The 18,235-nt window shown below is 41.3% G+C and overlaps 3 protein-coding genes across 7 annotated transcripts in view; all 3 read right to left on the bottom strand.

Annotated features, from left to right (window-relative positions):
• llgl2 (LLGL scribble cell polarity complex component 2) overlaps nucleotides 1-5,644 on the bottom strand; it is a 30,588-nt gene extending 24,944 nt beyond the window's left edge. For 2 of the 4 annotated variants that reach the window (XM_044337460.1, XM_044337462.1), the window contains exon 1: nucleotides 5,327-5,644. The gene's annotated coding sequence lies outside the window, so the exon portion shown is untranslated. Of the gene's footprint in view, nucleotides 1-4,476; nucleotides 4,533-5,326 lie in introns of those variants that run through there. The other 2 variants (XM_044337463.1, XM_044337461.1) reach the window with 2 other exon arrangements.
• A 1,187-nt stretch (nucleotides 5,645-6,831) lies between these two features.
• Nucleotides 6,832-17,995, bottom strand: galk1 (galactokinase 1). Of its 2 annotated transcripts, XM_044338238.1 has the most exons (9): nucleotides 17,885-17,995; nucleotides 17,619-17,787; nucleotides 16,915-17,104; nucleotides 16,617-16,736; nucleotides 16,354-16,489; nucleotides 16,056-16,237; nucleotides 14,971-15,121; nucleotides 14,717-14,879; nucleotides 6,832-7,268 (listed from the first exon to the last, which is right to left on the bottom strand). In XM_044338238.1, exons 2-9 carry the CDS (start codon nucleotides 17,781-17,783, stop codon nucleotides 7,194-7,196), a joined length of 1,182 nt encoding a protein of 393 aa, XP_044194173.1. In that variant the 5' UTR covers nucleotides 17,784-17,787; nucleotides 17,885-17,995; the 3' UTR covers nucleotides 6,832-7,193. The 2 variants fall into 2 exon arrangements, with proteins under 2 accessions (XP_044194173.1, XP_044194172.1); XM_044338237.1 differs by having other exon boundaries at nucleotides 17,619-17,995.
• Nucleotides 8,480-14,699, bottom strand: LOC122971534 (BTB/POZ domain-containing protein KCTD21-like). The gene is made up of 2 exons (XM_044338239.1): nucleotides 11,689-14,699; nucleotides 8,480-10,032 (listed from the first exon to the last, which is right to left on the bottom strand). Exons 1-2 carry the CDS (start codon nucleotides 12,100-12,102, stop codon nucleotides 9,568-9,570), a joined length of 879 nt encoding a protein of 292 aa, XP_044194174.1. The 5' UTR covers nucleotides 12,103-14,699; the 3' UTR covers nucleotides 8,480-9,567.
• Nucleotides 17,996-18,235: the final 240 nt, after the last annotated feature.

Genomic DNA, 18,235 nt, shown 5'->3' with positions numbered 1-18,235 from the left:
TTGTTCACAGATTCTTTGAGCAGATATTTACTGATTTAAACTGAGCAAACTCCATTCAGTGATGAAGACTCTGGGGAGTGGCTGAAATAATAGACTTTCTGATCAATAAACAGTCCAGGCTGAATATATGGACAAAGATCACTGATATGCCCGTCTCAACATGTACATTATATAAGTAACAATCAGCTGTGGTAGAGAGGTTGCAGAGATGTGTCAGTCATGTAGAAACAATGTGAAAATGTTTCACTCACTTCATATATTAGTCACAAGTATTAATTGTCTCAAATATTGATATTAGCCTTAAAAAAAATCCAGCAACAGTTAAATACAAATCTAAACTATGACTTTCATTCTGGTGCTCAGTGTTTTTAAATGGATCCGTCTAAGCTTAAAAAGTAAGAATCATTCATGTGATTTATTACTATGTGGAATTTTTTGAAGTTTGCCACATTGCAGGGAAAGAACTGAGATCTTCACAGATGTGTTTGTTGAGCAACGTGAACACAGAGGTTCATTTTACATCACCGCCATGTCTGTGGATAAGTTTGTTATTATCAGAGGGAAGTACCTGTTAGTTTCAGGTTAAATCAGAAGAACAATGGCCGGTTAGTGAGTGACAGAGAAACACAGCAGATTCAGGTCAGTTCCAGCACAGCTCTGCACTGTGACACCGTGGTATAGATTTTTTTTTTAAGGAATTTCACTTGGCAGGAGAGAAGCAATGAACTTGTAAATGACAGCAAACACTTGTGTGTTTTTTTTGTCACACTGGTGACATTGTTTGTTCTATGGTGAGCTCATCTCTCAGCGTGATAAGGTTCCATACACTATTTACATTTGATAGCAACTTCGACTGGCGTATTGACTATTCTCACACAGCCGCATGCAAAAAAACACCGGAGCGTGTCGTCACCGCTGTCCCCGGACAGTGACGACACCGTTGTCATCTCCGCTTTGAGTTTGTTCACTCGGTTAGCAGGATGCTATTTGTTGTTTTTTCAACCCACATTTCAGTGATGTCATCAAATTCCCTGCATATCAAACCGAACCATCTAGGTTGAGAAGGGAGTCAATGGAAGGGAAAAAAAAAAAAAAAAAAGTGCATAAACATGCCTGGACACGACGACAACCTCAAGAGAAGGCTGCTCGACCAGCAGAGCTGCTACGTGGGCTGCGTCTCTCAACGACATAGCTAGCATAGTGCTTCAGAGGAAGAATGAGTGGCCAGGAAATGCCTGGCATCCAAAACATTCTACTTATGGACTTATGCAATCAACAGCTATGCCAGCACTTGCTGCGAGACGGGGAAGAGAGGTGCAAAGATAAGCAGCCCCTCCCGGAGTGACATCTGATCGAGTCACTGACTCAATACTACGTGCAAAACACTTATATTGATGGTGTCAGAATATGAAAATATGATATAAACCACATTGACACAGGTGGAGAAGAACCTGTTTGACAGCTGCTGTTAAGACTGTGTAGCCTGAGAGAACTAGCTTGCACACATGGTCTGATCACAAACACCACTTGTAACTGCACATCTGACACACACACACACACACACACACACACACACACACACACACACACACAGACAAATGAAACTGAATGGGCGGGGTCTAACACCTTTCTGAGATCCTGAGCTGGACAACATTGAGCTATTCTTGGTTGTGGTGATGGAAGCGTGTCCTCTCAAGTCAGCACACATTGATGCATTGTGGGTTGGGGAGGGATTGGTATCATGTCAGCGCACTGACAGGGGGAGTGAGGGGGAGGGGGGGGTAAATCGGCAGTATGAAACACAAACCGTCAGGTGTGTTACTGGTGTATAAAGGTGAAATAGAAACAGCTTTCCTGTGTTTTTAAAAAGATACAAGAATGCATCTAATAAGACGGAGCGGTAGGAGACTGTCACGCTCAACCCCAGCAAACATTACAGAGATGCTTCCTTCCACTGTCCCCTAACAAAAACAGAAATGGGATCTTGTCAGTTTTGGGTGTGGCCGGCAGGATATCATATCTCCCACCAACTCACTCCCTCTTTCCTGTAATCAGAACCAGGGAGAGACAGAAGAGGACGGGGGGGGGGGGGTGGTGATCGGGAGCACACACACACACACACACACACTTCACACTAGCTCAGCTCAGATCCTCACTGACAGGATGAAACTAGGCAGCGGTTTAGACCTGCGAGTCATTAACACAAACCTTGTGATCACTGAATAGTGACTTCTTGTGTAGATCATTTAAAAAGGTGAGCGGCTCTCTCGGTTTCATCACAATGGGGATGTCACGGCAGCTCATTAGAGCATATTAAAAAGCATAACTCACAACCAACTTGTGGTACATTTGTCAGGTCTGACAGACATAATACTGCTGCAGGAGGAAGGGACCAATGAGCACTGATGTTACAGATCAATTACTTTCTCTGTCAACTACAGGCATTTTGACGGTAACGCGAGGCCGTTCCTGAGAATATTGTTCTTTTCTATCAAATTGTCTCACTAAAAATTGAGGAACAATTTGTTAAAACCAGGTCACATGACTTAAAACCACATATTGTACCAAAGCGCTAATTATATTGCCACCAAACCACTTCTCCCTTCAGGCTCTGCTTTCCCAGCTCCTGTGGTCACCTTTCTTATATAAATAATACAGCCAGATCACTTTGCTGCCATCTATTCCTGCACTTACAACAGATCATTCTCAGCTTCTTAACACCATCTTACTGGTTTTTCCCAAATATGTTACCCAAAATTAACAAAATAACTAGCTACACCTCACAGATTAATGTAATTCAATACAACAACACACAGTCTCCAAAATGACCACAGAGTTGAATTAACAACCCTTCTTATTTGCAGGGCTGATTTGTGTAAAACTAAAACTTCAATGACTGTGATTTTTTTTCAAAAATTAGAGCTTGTTTGGAATCTTATCAATGAATCTGCCATTTTTTTGCCATCAATTCATTGATTATTTATCTGGGCTATTAAATGTCAGAAAAATAATGCTCATCACAACTTCCCAGAGCAAAAGATGATATTTTCAAAATCGCTTGTTTTGTCCAATCTGCAGTTTAAATCCCAAATATCACAGAAAATTCACATATATTCAAATTGAGAACCAGTAGATTTGTCATTTTTGCTTTAAAATGATTAAACTATTGCTTGATTATCTAAATTTCTCTTGATCAGCTGATCTACTAACCGTTACAGCTCTCACACTATGATTACGGTGACGTTCAACAAATCCAGAAATATGTTCCATCCCTACTGCCTACTCTGCCTCATTTAGAGCCTGGATAAACGCTGGAACAAGATGCAATACTGGCAGCACACATGTTGACTTTATCACAGCTAACTTTATCATCCTCTTCAACAAGACATCATGGCATGTTTTCTGTCTGACCTTTTAAAAAAACAGTTCATCCGTTAGCTGTCCTTGTAATGTCCTGACGAATCTGCTGGAAAGCCCGGGCAGGAGACTTCCTAAGCTGTCTCATTATTAAAAACCACAGAAAAAAAAAAAGCTTCTTTTCCTGCTTTGGTAATGTGTTGCACACTGGGAGAGGTAAAACAGGAATCAAGTTAACAGTTAACAGCGCTAAACACAGCGTGACAGGCTGAGCTAAGTGTTTCTGTTTGAAGTTTACAAGCAGGGTACATCTCCTCACCCACGCAGAGGTTTGATAAATCAACTCTCCTGTTAAAAGGTTTTTAAAAAAAGGAAGCTTTTAAAGACAACACTGCACAGCACACACATTTCTAAGATAGCTGAGAAATTTCATGCTTTTGTACAAGACCTCTAAACTGTACAATAAAGTCAGCAGGTGAAAGCACTCTCTTAGCCTGCCCTACATTTGGGAGGGGCAATTTACTTTGCCTCCATAATATTTTCAGGTGGACTTTGCAGGTGGAATAGCACCACGTCAACTGAGAACAAAGGCGTTTTGTTTGGCTAGCCTTGCACCGGTGCAGGTGGAGTTGGAAGGACACTGCCTGTGTGTCCTTCACCAGTATCCTGTCCAGGTTGTGAGACCGGTTTCTGTTTGTGCTCAGTAGCTTGAGTGACTTTTTATCTCACAAAGTTAAATCATACTAAGATTTAAACAGGCAGAGGATTAAAATATATTTGCAGAAGTTGATACAAGAGTGTTATGTTAAAAAAAAAAAAAGTGACTCACATCACAGTTCGGTATTACAGTAAGATATAACCTGGCTTTGACTGCATGGACAAAATGTGTATCACTATTTTGAGCTAACGTGTTGTTATTTTGTTGTGAATTTTCCTGAAACAAGACAAACCGGTGAAACGCTTCTCCCTCAAACACACACCCCCTCCCCTTATAACTATTACTCATGCTTGAAACCAGACCGTTGACTCACAAGGCTCACTCTACCTGCTGGGGAGACACACCTAGCTCAGGTTTTACCTTTCCGTAATTATGCAACACTAGCTACAACTACTACTCACCTGGCTACAGGTTGGGGTTAACAAGGAACGCCAGGGTTTCTTCGACATCTCAAGTTGAACCACTTATCAATTTCTTGCTAATTTTCTGTTCTGAACTCACGTCTTGCAAAATGACCGGTTTCAAGCTGCTATCATTGTGCCCAGGTGCGTGTTAACGCCTACTTCAACTAGTTATTTTTGCACGGTTTCGTCTGGAAGCATTGTTTACTGTTGGTTAACAACATGCTACATTTGATTACAACACAGCCTTACCAATCTCTGTGCAAAAAATGTCGATTTAATGACATCCTTGTAGGCACTTCGTCTACTGAAAATGACTGACGACATTTTAATAGTCATTCAGGTAATGTACTCTTGGCATGAAAGCAATATACCAAGCAAACTAGTCCATACCGTAAAACATACATTGGTCGTATTTGTGACCGTCCACGAATATGTTTTAGTTGAGAGATAGCAGGTGAAATACTTGCAGAAAATAAAACATGTAGCGAAACAGCCTAACGGTGGCTAATGTAAATACCAAATGGAAGAGTTTATGTGGAAAACAATGTAACTCTAATTTTAAGAAAGGTGCAAACTAACTGATGTACAAGGAAACAACCCTAGGATGCCTGATTTCTGGGTGGAATATCCAGAGTTAAGATTAGCCAGCTAGCCAATTGGGAGGAATGATGTCCGGCTACACAAGCAACTTTAGCTAGCTTGAGTTGGAGCCGTTCAGGTGTCGAACAGAAAACAGGTGGCAGTGATGAACAGGGTGGTTCAGGTTTTAACCAACTGGCTCAGAAGCCGACACCTGTGGGTACCAGCTCTCTGTGAACGTGAAGTGCGGGCCCACCTCCCAACCCACCTGATTCAAAACGGCCGTTGCTCAGCCGACGTCCACCGTTTACAGCCGCTGGATAGGTTTCCACCTCCGGCCAGCGTCCGGTGTTTGTGCTGGCTAGCAGCTCTCTCCTACCATAAAGTCAAAGAAAACGTAACCAGGCAGAAAGCGTCAGTTCCAAGGTGCCAAGCGATAGTGAATCTGCCGAGACGATATCTGGTCTGAGGACTGGCTAAGAACTGAAACTAGGTCCGCTGCTGTTTCTTTTTCCACCGCTGCGGTGGTAGCCTCGGTGTTTCCTGCTAGGCTAAACTTCACTGCTGTGCTAACTCCGCCCTTGTGCTGCATTCAAGTGCATCTCGTAAACTCCTAAACACAGACTAAATCCCGCCCACTTCCGCGCCTGTGTCTCAAAAGCTTTCATAGCTCTGTTAAGTTTTTCTGGCAGGGGCCTCTTTCATCATTCCTTCTGAAAACATGATGCTGTCCATATTCCTAGCAAAATGGGTATCTACTGCTCTCCTGGCTTGTAAAATTTGAACATGTCGTTAGTTTAACAACGACAAAATATCAATTATTTGGATAACAATTCAACAACCACAGCTCCCATGAGGCTTGGGAGCATCTCCTGGGATATGCTTATGTTGTTTCGTGTTTGTTAACATGATGAAGTGGTTACATTTTTGTAGCCAATAAAATGAAGACACTCACTGCTTTTGGACAGTAAATGGACAGAAAATGCCTGTGTTACATCTTTCTGGAAAGTCCAATTAATGATACCCCCATTAATAAAACAGACAAAACATACAATATAAATATACCAAAATGAAAAAAGAGACAAAGCATTTGGTCTGAAAAAAGAACAGATTGGTTGGCTGCTTTTATTTAGAATAATTAGTTCTGATGTAGAGAGAAGTGGGTTATCGCTTTGTTGGCTTTAGAGCCGAAACTACCGGGTTGTTACTTTCAAAAAGCACCAACAGTGACAGACAACAGCTGTATACTGAAACATTCACTACATTTACATACACACAAGAATTGTGTGAGCAACTAATAAAGAACTGTATACTCAAATCAAACAGTATGCAGAATAAATATGATGAATTTTTTTGAGTGTGCTGTCAAGGGACACTATTCTCTCACAATGCAATGCACAGAGGGAATGAAACAACTGCTCACAGCTGGAAAAAGTCTAAATAAATAGCTGGAGGTGAAACATCTACAGACACTTTGAAAAGTATTAAATCCTAAGAGACATTTTGCTTTCTCTTTGTGATGTTTAACCGGCAGTGACATTCCAAGTTGCAGCTTGACTGATGTCTGATATTGCGTATAATGTTATTTCCTGTTAGTATAAAACAGTTAAGTATGTTAATGATTAGTATGTGTTCTAAACTTGGGATACAGTCACATTCTTGACTACAGTTATGACTCATGTGTATACAAATAACTGGACATCCAGCAGACACAGAGCAATGTCAAAACATGTCGATTAATGCAGCTTCAAGGAAAATAACAACATTCTTTTCTTTTTTTTTTACATTTTCTAAACAACATACTTTATTCAATAAAAATTAGAGGTAATATAGATATGATTCTAGCCTGTATTTTCACAGTTGTGTAAGTCTTAATTATACAAAACAGTTGCTACATGTAATCCAGATGATAAAGCGTGACATAAAAAAAATCTAGTAATAAAAATGTTAACAGAAGGCAATGTTTTATTGTTAAGGCACCTTTTCAACAGTAACAGAATGATTTTCAAATCAGATCCAGTCTGCATCACAGCATATCATTTGAACTTTAATAACGAGAATTGAAATAAGTAAGTAAAGCCTATCAAAAGGAATGCATGTGTTGTGTTCATACAGCAGAGATGTGTTGACAAAGGTTAGGACAGACTGAGAGTCCGAGCCCCCTCTGAAGGAGTTGTGACATAGAAAGTCGGCGTTCCGCTGTATCGCTCCTATTGAGGAAGAAAAACAAACACACACAAAACCAGACAATGAGTGCATCAAACAGCGGTCACTTTCAGCCAGTAATGAACCTGAAACTAAACACTAAATCTAACCATTATAAAACCAAACTGTCCACCCAGAAGCCATTCATGCTCATCATATCTCTCACAACTCAAGGAAGGAAGTTCAAAGAGTGAGCAAAGGGAAAGAACCGCTGGGTTTGTTTTTGCAGTCAGACACTTATCCTCATTGGCTAAGGCACATCTTTCCTCCTCCAAACTTCCTTTACTACTACTTCCCCCATGCTAAAATTACACACTCAGTCCATTAACTCACCTCTATGTCACTGAAAGGGCAAACGGATATAACCCTCCCACAAAGAAATAAAGTCAGTTTAATTCATGTGACAAAAAACTATTTAAATATGTAGGTATGGTAGGTATTTTTTTCATGGATGGCAAAATAGAACCAAACCCTTAAAAAAATCACATTAGTCATCAGCCAAGTATAGCCACATAAAGTTGAATTTAGAGTTGCAAGATAGAGATCTATACATAGACCACAAGAACTGTGATGGGAAGTGGCTGCCTTTGTCTTTTTCAGATGACAAAGATAGATGGAGATGATTTAAAGTGCAGATAACATTAAAGGACAGGTTCACAATTTTTCAAGTCTGTCTTAAAACAACAGTCAGGAGCCCAAATGAACAGTGAAACATGTTTTTCTTGCTGTAAGCATTCCTCCTGTTCATACTGACCATTAGAAGATCCCTTCATGATGCACTTACAATGTAAGTGATGGAGGACAAAATCCACAGTCCTCCTTCTGTGCAAAATGTATTTAAAAGTTTATCTGAAGCTAAAATGAAGCTTCTGCGTCCAAATGGGTCAAATTAAGTAGATATCTTTCAATGTTACACTCTTTTTAGTGGCAAAGTTCCTCTTTTTGTTACTATACTTCCACCACAGCTCAACAGAGAAACACTGTCTGAGGAAACACAAAGAGGTAATTTGATAATAAAAAGACTGTAAATGTGGCAGATATCCACTTAATGTGACTAACTCAGACTGCTGAAGCCTCATGTAAGCTTCACATCAACTTTTAAATGACTGTGTGGACACACTTTGGTCTCCATCACTTACATTATAAGCACGTTTGAAGGGGATCTTTTAATAGCAAGTATGAACAGGAAGAATGATTACAGCGAGGAAAACCTCCTTCAATGTTCATATAGACACCTGATTGTTGTTTAAGACACACTTGAAAAATTGTGAACCTATCCATTAAGCAAGTTGAAGAAAGGCTCAATAATCTTTTTCCAGTAACACAAATCTAGCAAATGATTTGCAGTGCAAAACCTTTTGCACCATCAAATATCTGATTATGCTAATCTAACCTATGTCATTTGGTCATTTAGTTTAACTTTACTGGCAGCATTTTGTATTTTGACATATACAGTGTTATTTTTGTGAAATTTTCCATATTGAGGGGTAAAGGTGTAATATCGAATATTCCCTCTTTTATTCTTTAATTGAAACAGGTCATATATTACTAAGCTAATGTTCGCAGTTAGTTCTATTAGCTACAGTGCACAACAGTTAGACCTGGCAGAAAATTGTTGTTAAAGGATAATTCTGGACCTGCCTTATTTCTCATAAATGTGGCCTTTGTGGATTTGTGGAAATGAGGGCTCGCTCAAAATGACGTATGTTGGGGCAAGCTGCACAAGCTTTGGAGCCATGGAGAACATTCCCATTCCCCAAAGAAATCATTGAAAAGTCACTGTTGTTCTCCAGTAGTTCTGCCACAGCATTACAGCTCTATATGTAATGTAATGTTTGAACAGAGTCAATATGGACCATTCCCATAACAGTCCCCTATGTTTGATAGCCAAAAAGCTTCACCTATCTGTCAAAATCACTTTGACAGACAGACAAAGCTAGCAATGTTTCAGATTCCATGTCTAAAGGTTACGTTCAATGTTGCATATACCAAATAATATGTCCACAGCGTAAGGGGTCAGTAAAATAATCTATTATTTAACACAATTTATTATTTTTACTATTTAAAACAGTTTCGGTAAACGTTAAGACAGAAAAACAGACAGAGGGCCCAGGAAAAAAGCCTTTTAATGACCTCCTAGTCATAATCTGTATCCTTCTGATTTCCATATAACAAAGTTAATCCTAACCCTGACCGATAAAAGATTTGATCAAAGTATTCTAGTCCTAGAGGTAATGGGTTCAGTTGTGACTAAAGGCAAACATCTGTAGTTTTAGTTGGCATGTTCTGGTGTTTTTAGTAAGTTCAGCACTTGACAAGCCGAAGTGAGGTGCAGTTAAGAATTTCCGCTGGGTCAGGAGTCACCAGATCAACCCTGAACCCTTCAGCCAGAGACACCTTCAGCAGCTCCTCCACAAAACCCTGCATGTCGGTGATTTCACATTGGCTTCGGTGCGCGTTCATGATGTCATCTGACTGCGTGACTTCAGGGTTAAAGACGGTTAGACCTCTATAGCGCTGCTTGTCGTATTGGTCCTGCGGGAGTTCGTCGGGCCTCGGCACCCACTCCAGTTTCAGCCTGTTCTGCCTGGGGTTGCATGGATGAGGGCTGGTGTTACCCTGGGATGTTCTGTAGGAGAAGTGCTCACAGAGCAGAGCTAGGAAGGCTCTCCAGGTGCAAAAGAGGTCGACTGTGAAGGCTCGTACAGAGCACGTACGAAGCTCATAGTTTTCTGGCCCATGCCGCAAGTTAAAGTGGAGAACACGGACCTGGAATGAGAGTAGAGTATGCTGACTGCACATTCTCCAGTGTACACAAACAAAGAACCTGTCTTTCCATGTCTCTGAACGTGTGAACAGATGCACAAACACAACCTCTGCGCATTTTATGTATATACAGTAAACATAAGCTCAAACATTTTGTTAAGGCCAGTATTTTTAGAATTTCAATATTCTGAATCTACTAACAGGAAAATCTCTGCATTGAAAGCAAGGCTGATGTAATACCAAAATATTCTTCAGTCTTTTTGTGTTGAATCCAACTGAAATTTCAGTTCAGTTTGAGTTCTTCCTAGTCTCATGAGTACGGCCAGATTAAGCTGCTCCTGGGCTAAAATTTGCTGTTGGTCCCAACACCTTTATTTAGGAATATGTACCATATGTCCCTCTCTACAAGACAGGGCCACAAAATGCCTAATACTGCAAGGCCCACCGTAGCTGGTATTGTACTTTACCAGTTCAAATTCTTTAAGAAATGCACAATTAATTAAATTACCAAAAACCAATAAGCACACACTGAATCTGGGGCTTTTGGGTTCTGGGGACTCTGGGTCTGCTTACCCATTTGGTAATCCAGCCTTGCTCACAAGGCCAGACACTTAATATCAAGTAAACTTCATCCATTTAGCTTAGTTCAGAGCCTCCAGATCTCTGCTTGGCTGTCACTTTTTTTGAAATTCAAACTAGTTTTGGAAAATGAGAAATGTCCAAATGAAATCACAATTAGTCATCCCTTTTTGCCATCAAAAATAATGTAAAAGTGATTTTTTTTCATTATAAAATGAAGGAGAAAAAAAAGTTTTTGGGGAAATAAAAGTAATGTTTCTTTTCTCTCTCAGCCTCTGGTGGGGTGTATCGGTGTGACATGACAGCCGCTGGCAGGCTGAGCGCCAGCAGGGAAACAGTGAGAGTCTACAAAGTGAAAGTCTACAAATTTGCGCTGCAGGTACCAGCCATGAGCATAACACATGACATACATGACAGTGTGTTGTTAGCAGTGGTAATGAAGAGTAAGAATCACAGCAGCATTGAGACTGGACCAAAGTGACATTTGCAGGTGCATTTTAAGCTGTTTAATGTGCTGCAACTGACTAGCTAATTAGCTATGCAAACTGACATTAGCAGAGCACTTTTCCCCAGTCGATGTTTGTTTGGTCATTGGATAATTTGATTGACTTGATTAAAACAGAGGCCAATAAAAAAGGACCACATTAATTTGACAACATATTTTACAATTAAGCATGGCTTACATTCAAATTAATTTGAATGAATTACTTGTTAGTTTGTGTCCCTAGTCCACAATAACACTCAGAAAAACATCTTATAAATAACTTCTGATGGGTGAGATGGATACATTATTTTATGTCAGGCATAATTCTATACCACAACATCAACATATATCTTGACAAAGTCAATTTTCTGGAAATTTAATTAAGAAACCCATTATAGATTACATAACCTGATGAATTTTTCTGGCATCTCAAGGTATATTCTACATGAGTGTACCAGTTTTTAAATCAGTTTGCCAGGAAAAAGTCTGACTAAACAAATGATACAGAGCTAGGCCTGCCTAGCCATTACTAAATTAAAACTCCAACATTGATTCATTGTCAGACTGACATGTTGTTCTAACTATAATACACATACCTTGGAGTCAACGTTAAGGATAAGCATGGCTCCTAGTGGTCCTCCTCTACAGCTGAGTGGCACTGATGCTTCACAGCGGCGGATCTCCTCCAGCAGGGGGCGTATCTGGAAGAAATCTGCCTCTCTCCTCAGCAGGGCGAGCTCTGAAAATCCATCCGGTAAGTCCAGGGAGCTGGAGCGCAGGTAATTCAGAATGTACCTGAACACTTTACCATCTCGGTCTATGAAAACATTTCCTTGGTTATCCCTGAGCACAGGGATTTGTCCGGTGAACATGGCGCCTAGCATCGAGTCACGGCAGCATGTCAGAGTGTCCAAGGTTGTAGTGTAAATTTCCCCACCGACATTCAATGACACCGGGTCCTGGAGAGAGTTCCTGTTGCTGTTATCGTCTGGCGAGTTGAGGTTCAGCATCTCGGAGGCGAAGGGAAGGCAAAGCTGTGGTTTTTTATGATCCTGCGAATCCCTCTCTGGGAGGACAAGGATCCCTCTGCGCTGGTCACGAATGCTGAGGACTGATGGATGTGGAAGTTACAAGTGTTTCTTTTGTTTCAAAGAAAGTCTTGTTTCCTTTGACGGTCACCAAGCCACGGTAGTAGCCAGGATACGGCCTAGTTAGGAGAGATGCGAGGAAATCTGCCAAGTCTGTTTCCAAAGCTGAAGATTTATAAAAGTGCCGTTTCAAACCTATAAAAGCCTGCTGCTGTTTTCCTTCTCAATGTTATTTCAAAGCAACCTTTTAAAATGCAGGTGTTTTTTCCCGTGATGTTCTGTGGTTAAATTTACATCTTTGTTGATGTTTCTCCTGTAGGATTCTGAGTGGTGCAGCCAGTCCACAGAAGGCCTACAGCATGACTGTTAAAGCAGAAAGGCAACAGGGCCACAGTGACCAGACCAGCATGCTAATAACTGGACACTTCTGGCTCTGTCTCCACGAAGCTCGCTTTTATTCTCGGCTCATACCCCCTGATCTCTCACTCACATACACACACACACACACTCACACACACTGGAGCTGTCTGAGCAAGACACGGGGGACTGGGCAATTTGTCTGAAATGCCCCCCCTTAAAGTGACAGCCAGAACACTGAAAAGTTCTTTTTATCCCCCGTGAACAAATGAACAATGTCCTTAGACACTTCTCATTTCAAATACCCTTCGGAATTTAAAGACTTTCAAGAAAACAAAAATCTGAAAACAGAAAAAGTAAAAATTCCCCAACATAGCAAAAGCAAAACGGATGGTGTTTCACCTGCTGTGTTATATTGCAGGATGAAAGTAGTTCAGCAACAACAAACATAACCTCGATATTAGAAAGCAGCCACCTGCTGTGTTAATGCTGCATCCACACCAAACTGCACACGCTCAATTTAAAATTAGAAACCTAAAACATCTGGTGACTGTCGGATGCAATATGTGGAGTCATGAGAGTGCAACTGAATAATGTCCAAAGAAGATAGATGATTACAGTAGATACTATATTATCCTGTCACTGTCTGACAGCACTGGTGAACATTACAGTCCGGAACCCATGTTTATCAAACATCTTAGAGCAGGATATCTGTCCTAACTGGCCCAAAAATCTTCAGTGATGCATATTTGGTCCTATGTTTAGGCAAATGAGTAAGAACATTTTATCAACTTTCTTTTACTCCCATCTCTGCAAGTATGTCTGTTTCCAGTGGTGTCCTGACCTGTTACCATGAAGACCTATGAAAGCAAACAAATCATGCTTCATAGCTGAATGCAATTTATGTGGCTTTGTGCAAAGCAGCATGTTTTTTTTTTTTAATATTATTTTGATTATTTCATTATTTATTACCTTACTTTTGTTCTAGATTTATTCTTTATTCTTCCATGTTGCATTTGTGGGAGCAAACATCATGACACGTTCCTCGTATGCTTGCATACTTAGCTAATAAACCTCATTCTGATTCAGTTTCTGAATCTTGGTTGCAAGGGTCACAAAAAAAGGGATCCTAGGAACTATAGCAATGATCTTCTCTTCCACAGAATTGTATCTTATTTAAGGCCCCCCTCCCTATGAGCCCACTCTGTTCTGATTGGTCAGCTGCATCTCAGCCGACTTTCATTGGCTACGTAAACAAACTATAGTAGTAGGGTGTCACTTCTTTTACTAATTCTTTACTCAAGATGTCAGCTTCTCAAATACATCCGTATATATGCTAGCCGAAATCCAATCCGAAATATAAGAGTGGACACCATGAACAGTACGAGGAAAAACCTTAGCAACAACCTTAGCAACCAAGGCTATGGAACGGACGGCCATTTATGGGCATGCGCAACGCAATGTCAGCTCATCGGCAAGCTAGAAAAAAACATTGCAAATGAAGTGGTCAGAGCAGGTTGAATCCCTGGGTTTTGACTTGCAGGGAGCATTTCTACATACCCGAACCTCAAGTTGTGCAATTTTGACCATGTTTAACATACAGTAGATATCTGACATAACAGTGTGTAAATAACAGAAAATCCCCAAAAGCATAATATGTCCCCTTTAATTAATTATTATGATTAGACCTCCTCTCAGTCATGAGACTGTGCTTGATTAACATCTTCCTTCGTTAGGGGCAGGTCAAATAACTCCTTCACTTTTCTTGTTAGCTGCAGAGTCTGGTGACCTCATGGATTTCCAGTGAATCTCTGCAAACATTCACTCTGACAGAGGTGTAGCCAGCCAGAACAAGTGAAAACTCCTGCGTGCGTGTGCCCAGCTGTTAAGATCTAATCTGTGCTTATCTTTTCATGAATGGGGGAGTAGGAGGGGGATATTGCTGTTGCTGTAAGGCGTCTTTTTTTCTGTGTTCTCTACTGAGTACACAGAGATGACCTCAAACAGGCATATCTCCCATGATTTTGAAGCAGTTTTGTTTTGATAACAGCAGACTACAGGTATGAATCTACCATGTTCCATATATGGATTTAAGAAACCTAGTATATCGTTGATACTCCTAATAATCTACATACAGTACTCATGATCTCTACATAAGTGCGTGTGTGTGTGTGTTAACCTGTATGTGGAGTATAGTCCTGTCGATGGCATGAGCCTGCAGCAAAGTCACAGTGCATCCGCCGAATCCTCCGCCTGTCATCCTGCTGCCAAACACGCCCTCCACCTCCATGGCTGCAGACACCAGCTCATCCAGCTCCCGGCAGCTCACCTCATATAAATCTCTGACACATGGACAACGTAGCACCGTCATAAAGTAACCACACACCTCCGACATTGTAAACACTGTGTCCTGAACAGCTGCTTTAACAGTACCTGAGGGAGTTGTGGCTCTCCACCATTAGCTTGCCAAACTCTTTGTAGGCGCTTCTCTTCAGGGCTTCAGCAGCTCGCACAGTTCTGTCTATCTCCTCGATCACATGACGAGCTCTTCGACAGGTAACATCATCCAGGCGCGCCTTTGCTTCTGAAATGGTAGACAAGGTAAAAAATAAGGTTAGCTTCCCGCTATAACATGCATCAGTGGAATTGAGCATGATGAAACGTTTAAGTCCAGCTGTAATTAAAGTGCATTTTCTTACATTTTCTGTCTTACAGTCTATAGATCTGCTCTGTACATAGAATGTCATATGTCCTCTATTTAAAAACCTGTCATTAATGTGGTCTGGCTGACAAGCAGAGAGCAGCCTGTGACATGGACACAAAGGAGCCATGAGGTAGAAGCCGACATAATTAATTCTGTTCCTATTACATCAATTACCTTTATTGTGCAGCTTACACTGACTTTATTTAATTTGGCTTCCTCTTAATTTGTTTATAACCACTGTGCCTTAAGCCTGTCTTATTTTATTCTCTATGCTCTTACACTATTGTGGCTGTCTGTTTTGGTTTTATGTTGCTCTTTCTCTAAATCATATTTCGGAGGTGTTTTTATTTGCCACTATGGTGATACAGAGGGTGGTGATATACAACAAAGTCCTGTCTGGATCAACGAGGGATGGTGTAATTGAAAAGTGCCCCAGCTAAGCTACATAGCTAATTAGATATTCAGCTGTAGCACTTCGAGCAGCTGAAATGGTTCTTGCAAATGTCAAGACTGCTCCGTTTAGATACAGACTGGTGAAATGGTATTCATCTGAACATTTCAATCTCAGAAAAACAAATAAGCATATTTCCCAAGGTATTGAACTTTTCCTTCAAAGGAAAGAAAGAGAACTACAATAGATCAGTGGAACAGAACAAGTAGTACAGGACATAAGAAGATGAATTTAAAAGACAAGAAAAGACAGAACTACAGCAATGGAAGAAAAGAGGATAGGGTGCGGAATTAAGACTCAGGGAAATAAGGAAGAGTGGGACAGAATGGATCAAGACAGGATAATACAAAATATACTTCACACCCTCCAGGTCCTTCATAGTAGCATCTCTGAGACTGGCCTTCCCCAAGATGGAGGCAGCCTCCTCACACTGTCTGCGTCTCATGGGGTACTCACTGCCGGACAGAGAGTGTTTCACATTGGAGTTGGTGATGAGAATGACCAGGCCTGGGTCTGCCAGAGGGACAGGGGTGGCCTCCAGGGACCTAAGGACATGGTTGATCATGGTGGACATAAATTTATAGTTTCCTCTGCCTTTGAAAACATTTGCCAAAACATGCTAAGAAGAGACAGAGGCAATCTTAATCTATTCTCACACTACCTGCAGTCAATGAGCAAAGCATGCCCCTCCCTGCCGAGAACGGACACAAACTGATCCATAATGCCACAGGGTACACCGGCATGAGTGTGTTCTGCCTGCTGACATGCCACTGCTTTGGACACTTTGTCTCCGTCATCTGCGGAAAAAGATGTAGAATGGATACCACAGATCCAGGCTCATATACCTGTAGATCAACCATTAAGGTTGTAGAAATAAATTGCATTTTGCATCCTGATTGCAGGTACTGAATATCAGACTGTGACCTGGCTTGAGCTGCTGCAGGAATGTGTAGAAAGCAACCTCCAGAGAGGCAGAGCTGGACAGACCTCCTCCCAGGGGGACACTGCTGGCTATCACTGCCCTGAAACCTGGGACAGGAGGAGCTGAGGCATACAGAGACAGAGATAATACTCATGAGATAAATATCCTGTGGTGTCCAACCAAGGCGGGTGTATAAAATAACATCTGTAAGATTAACAAGCTTCTATTTACTACCTAATTAAAACAGATTCCAGGTAATGTTTGTATAGCTGTGGATACAGTCATTGCTCATTTGTTTACCCCTGTAATGCTGTATAACGCCCTTCACATAGTTTGCCCAGCTTGGTAACCCTGGAGACAGCGGTGATCCATCACTGGGTAGGCTGAAGTCCACCCTCCGAGGCTCGTCTGCTTCCTCAGTTGCCGTTACTATGGTAACATCCTGGCCAGAGGTTTGACGCCCAACGACCACAGTCACCAGGGGCAGCGCCTGGCTCACCACACACAGACATACACATGCAGCTGGGTGGTTAGCTTTTCCTTTTTGTCAGAGAGGAAATATATTGCCAAACTCCATTCAAAAAATGAGGAAGTTAATGATTTGATGCTTATTACTGATATGAAGAATTTAAGTCTTTGTGCAAATTTTAGACTTTTGTTCTTTGTTAAATTCGGCATGCAAGTGACACACCAAACCGCAAAGTGAATCACAACATCGTTGTTAATGCAAGACTACAGAACAGGCTAGTCAGCCATAAAAGTTGCATTTTTGCATAACTTATAGTGTCTGTTCTGACTGCTTGCATGCCGAACAATTGAGGGACTCCTTAAAATATTGTGAAGAGGCTCAGATTCATGCAGTGACACACACAAGCCCACCAAACAGCAAAGAAACATTAAAATGACTAGTTATTAGAGGACATTTGGCGTGACAAACATTGAGATTCAGTTCAACCGCTTCACAAAAGCCTTCGACTGCCACTTAGCGAGCAGTCATATGTTACCATTGGCAGTACGAATCCCTGGTTGTAGTCAGTGTGCTCCCCGATCAGGTTGACTCTTCCAGGAGCACACACCGCCACCTGAGGAGCGTCTTCCCCGAAAACCTGGCCGTACACACGCCGAGCCTCTGCAGCCAGCTCCGGGACACTTGGAAATGAGCTGGCCATTGGGCTGAGGACAATATCGACACGTTGATTTAAATACAAATGATATCACTGACAGTGAAGAGGGTAAGACATGCGCGCCGAACCCGCCACAATTGACTCACAAAAGTAACTAAGTGTAAAGTGGAATACAGTTTCAGAAAAGTTGTAGGCTTCCTTTGACATGTCAGGTGCTCTTTACTTCCTGGTGGTGTAGTCAGTGATTGTTGTGAAGCTCTGATTGGTGGAGAGATGTCACATGACATATCATGTTGCCAATTCAGCTACAATGAGTGACTAAAGCATGGCAGATAGAAGTGTGACAGAGGTGCAGTGGTCTTGTTAAAGATTAAACCAGTGGTTTTGAACCTTTCGGGTTACACTTTTCAAACAGTGTTTAGTTGTTCTTGTTATGTTTCAGAGTTTTTCCACCAAAGAGACAATTTCCCTCTAAACTTCTCACATGGTTTCATTTC

The sequence above is a fragment of the Thunnus albacares genome, chromosome 20, assembly GCF_914725855.1.
Source record: "Thunnus albacares chromosome 20, fThuAlb1.1, whole genome shotgun sequence".
In the NCBI taxonomy this organism is placed as follows: Eukaryota; Metazoa; Chordata; class Actinopteri; order Scombriformes; family Scombridae; genus Thunnus; species Thunnus albacares.
This window is presented reverse-complemented; position numbering and strand designations above follow the sequence as displayed.

Bases quoted from the DNA above. Each gene is read 5' to 3' on its own strand.
- LOC122971534 (XM_044338239.1), bottom strand. From the start codon at position 12,102: ATGCTGAACCTCAACTCGCCAGACGATAACAGCAACAGGAACTCTCTC. The intron at 10,033-11,688 runs GTATGTGTATTA...CTCTCATTCCAG, and splicing joins TCCTTAACGTTGACTCCAAG to GTCCGTGTTCTCCACTTTAA.
- galk1 (XM_044338237.1), bottom strand. From the start codon at position 17,783: ATGGCCAGCTCATTTCCAAGTGTCCCGGAGCTGGCTGCAGAGGCTCGG. The intron at 16,737-16,914 runs GTAAACAAATGA...TGTATGCCTCAG, and splicing joins CGTTATACAGCATTACAGGG to CTCCTCCTGTCCCAGGTTTC. The intron at 15,122-16,055 runs GTGTGAAGTATA...CTACCATTTCAG, and splicing joins TACTATGAAGGACCTGGAGG to AAGCAAAGGCGCGCCTGGAT.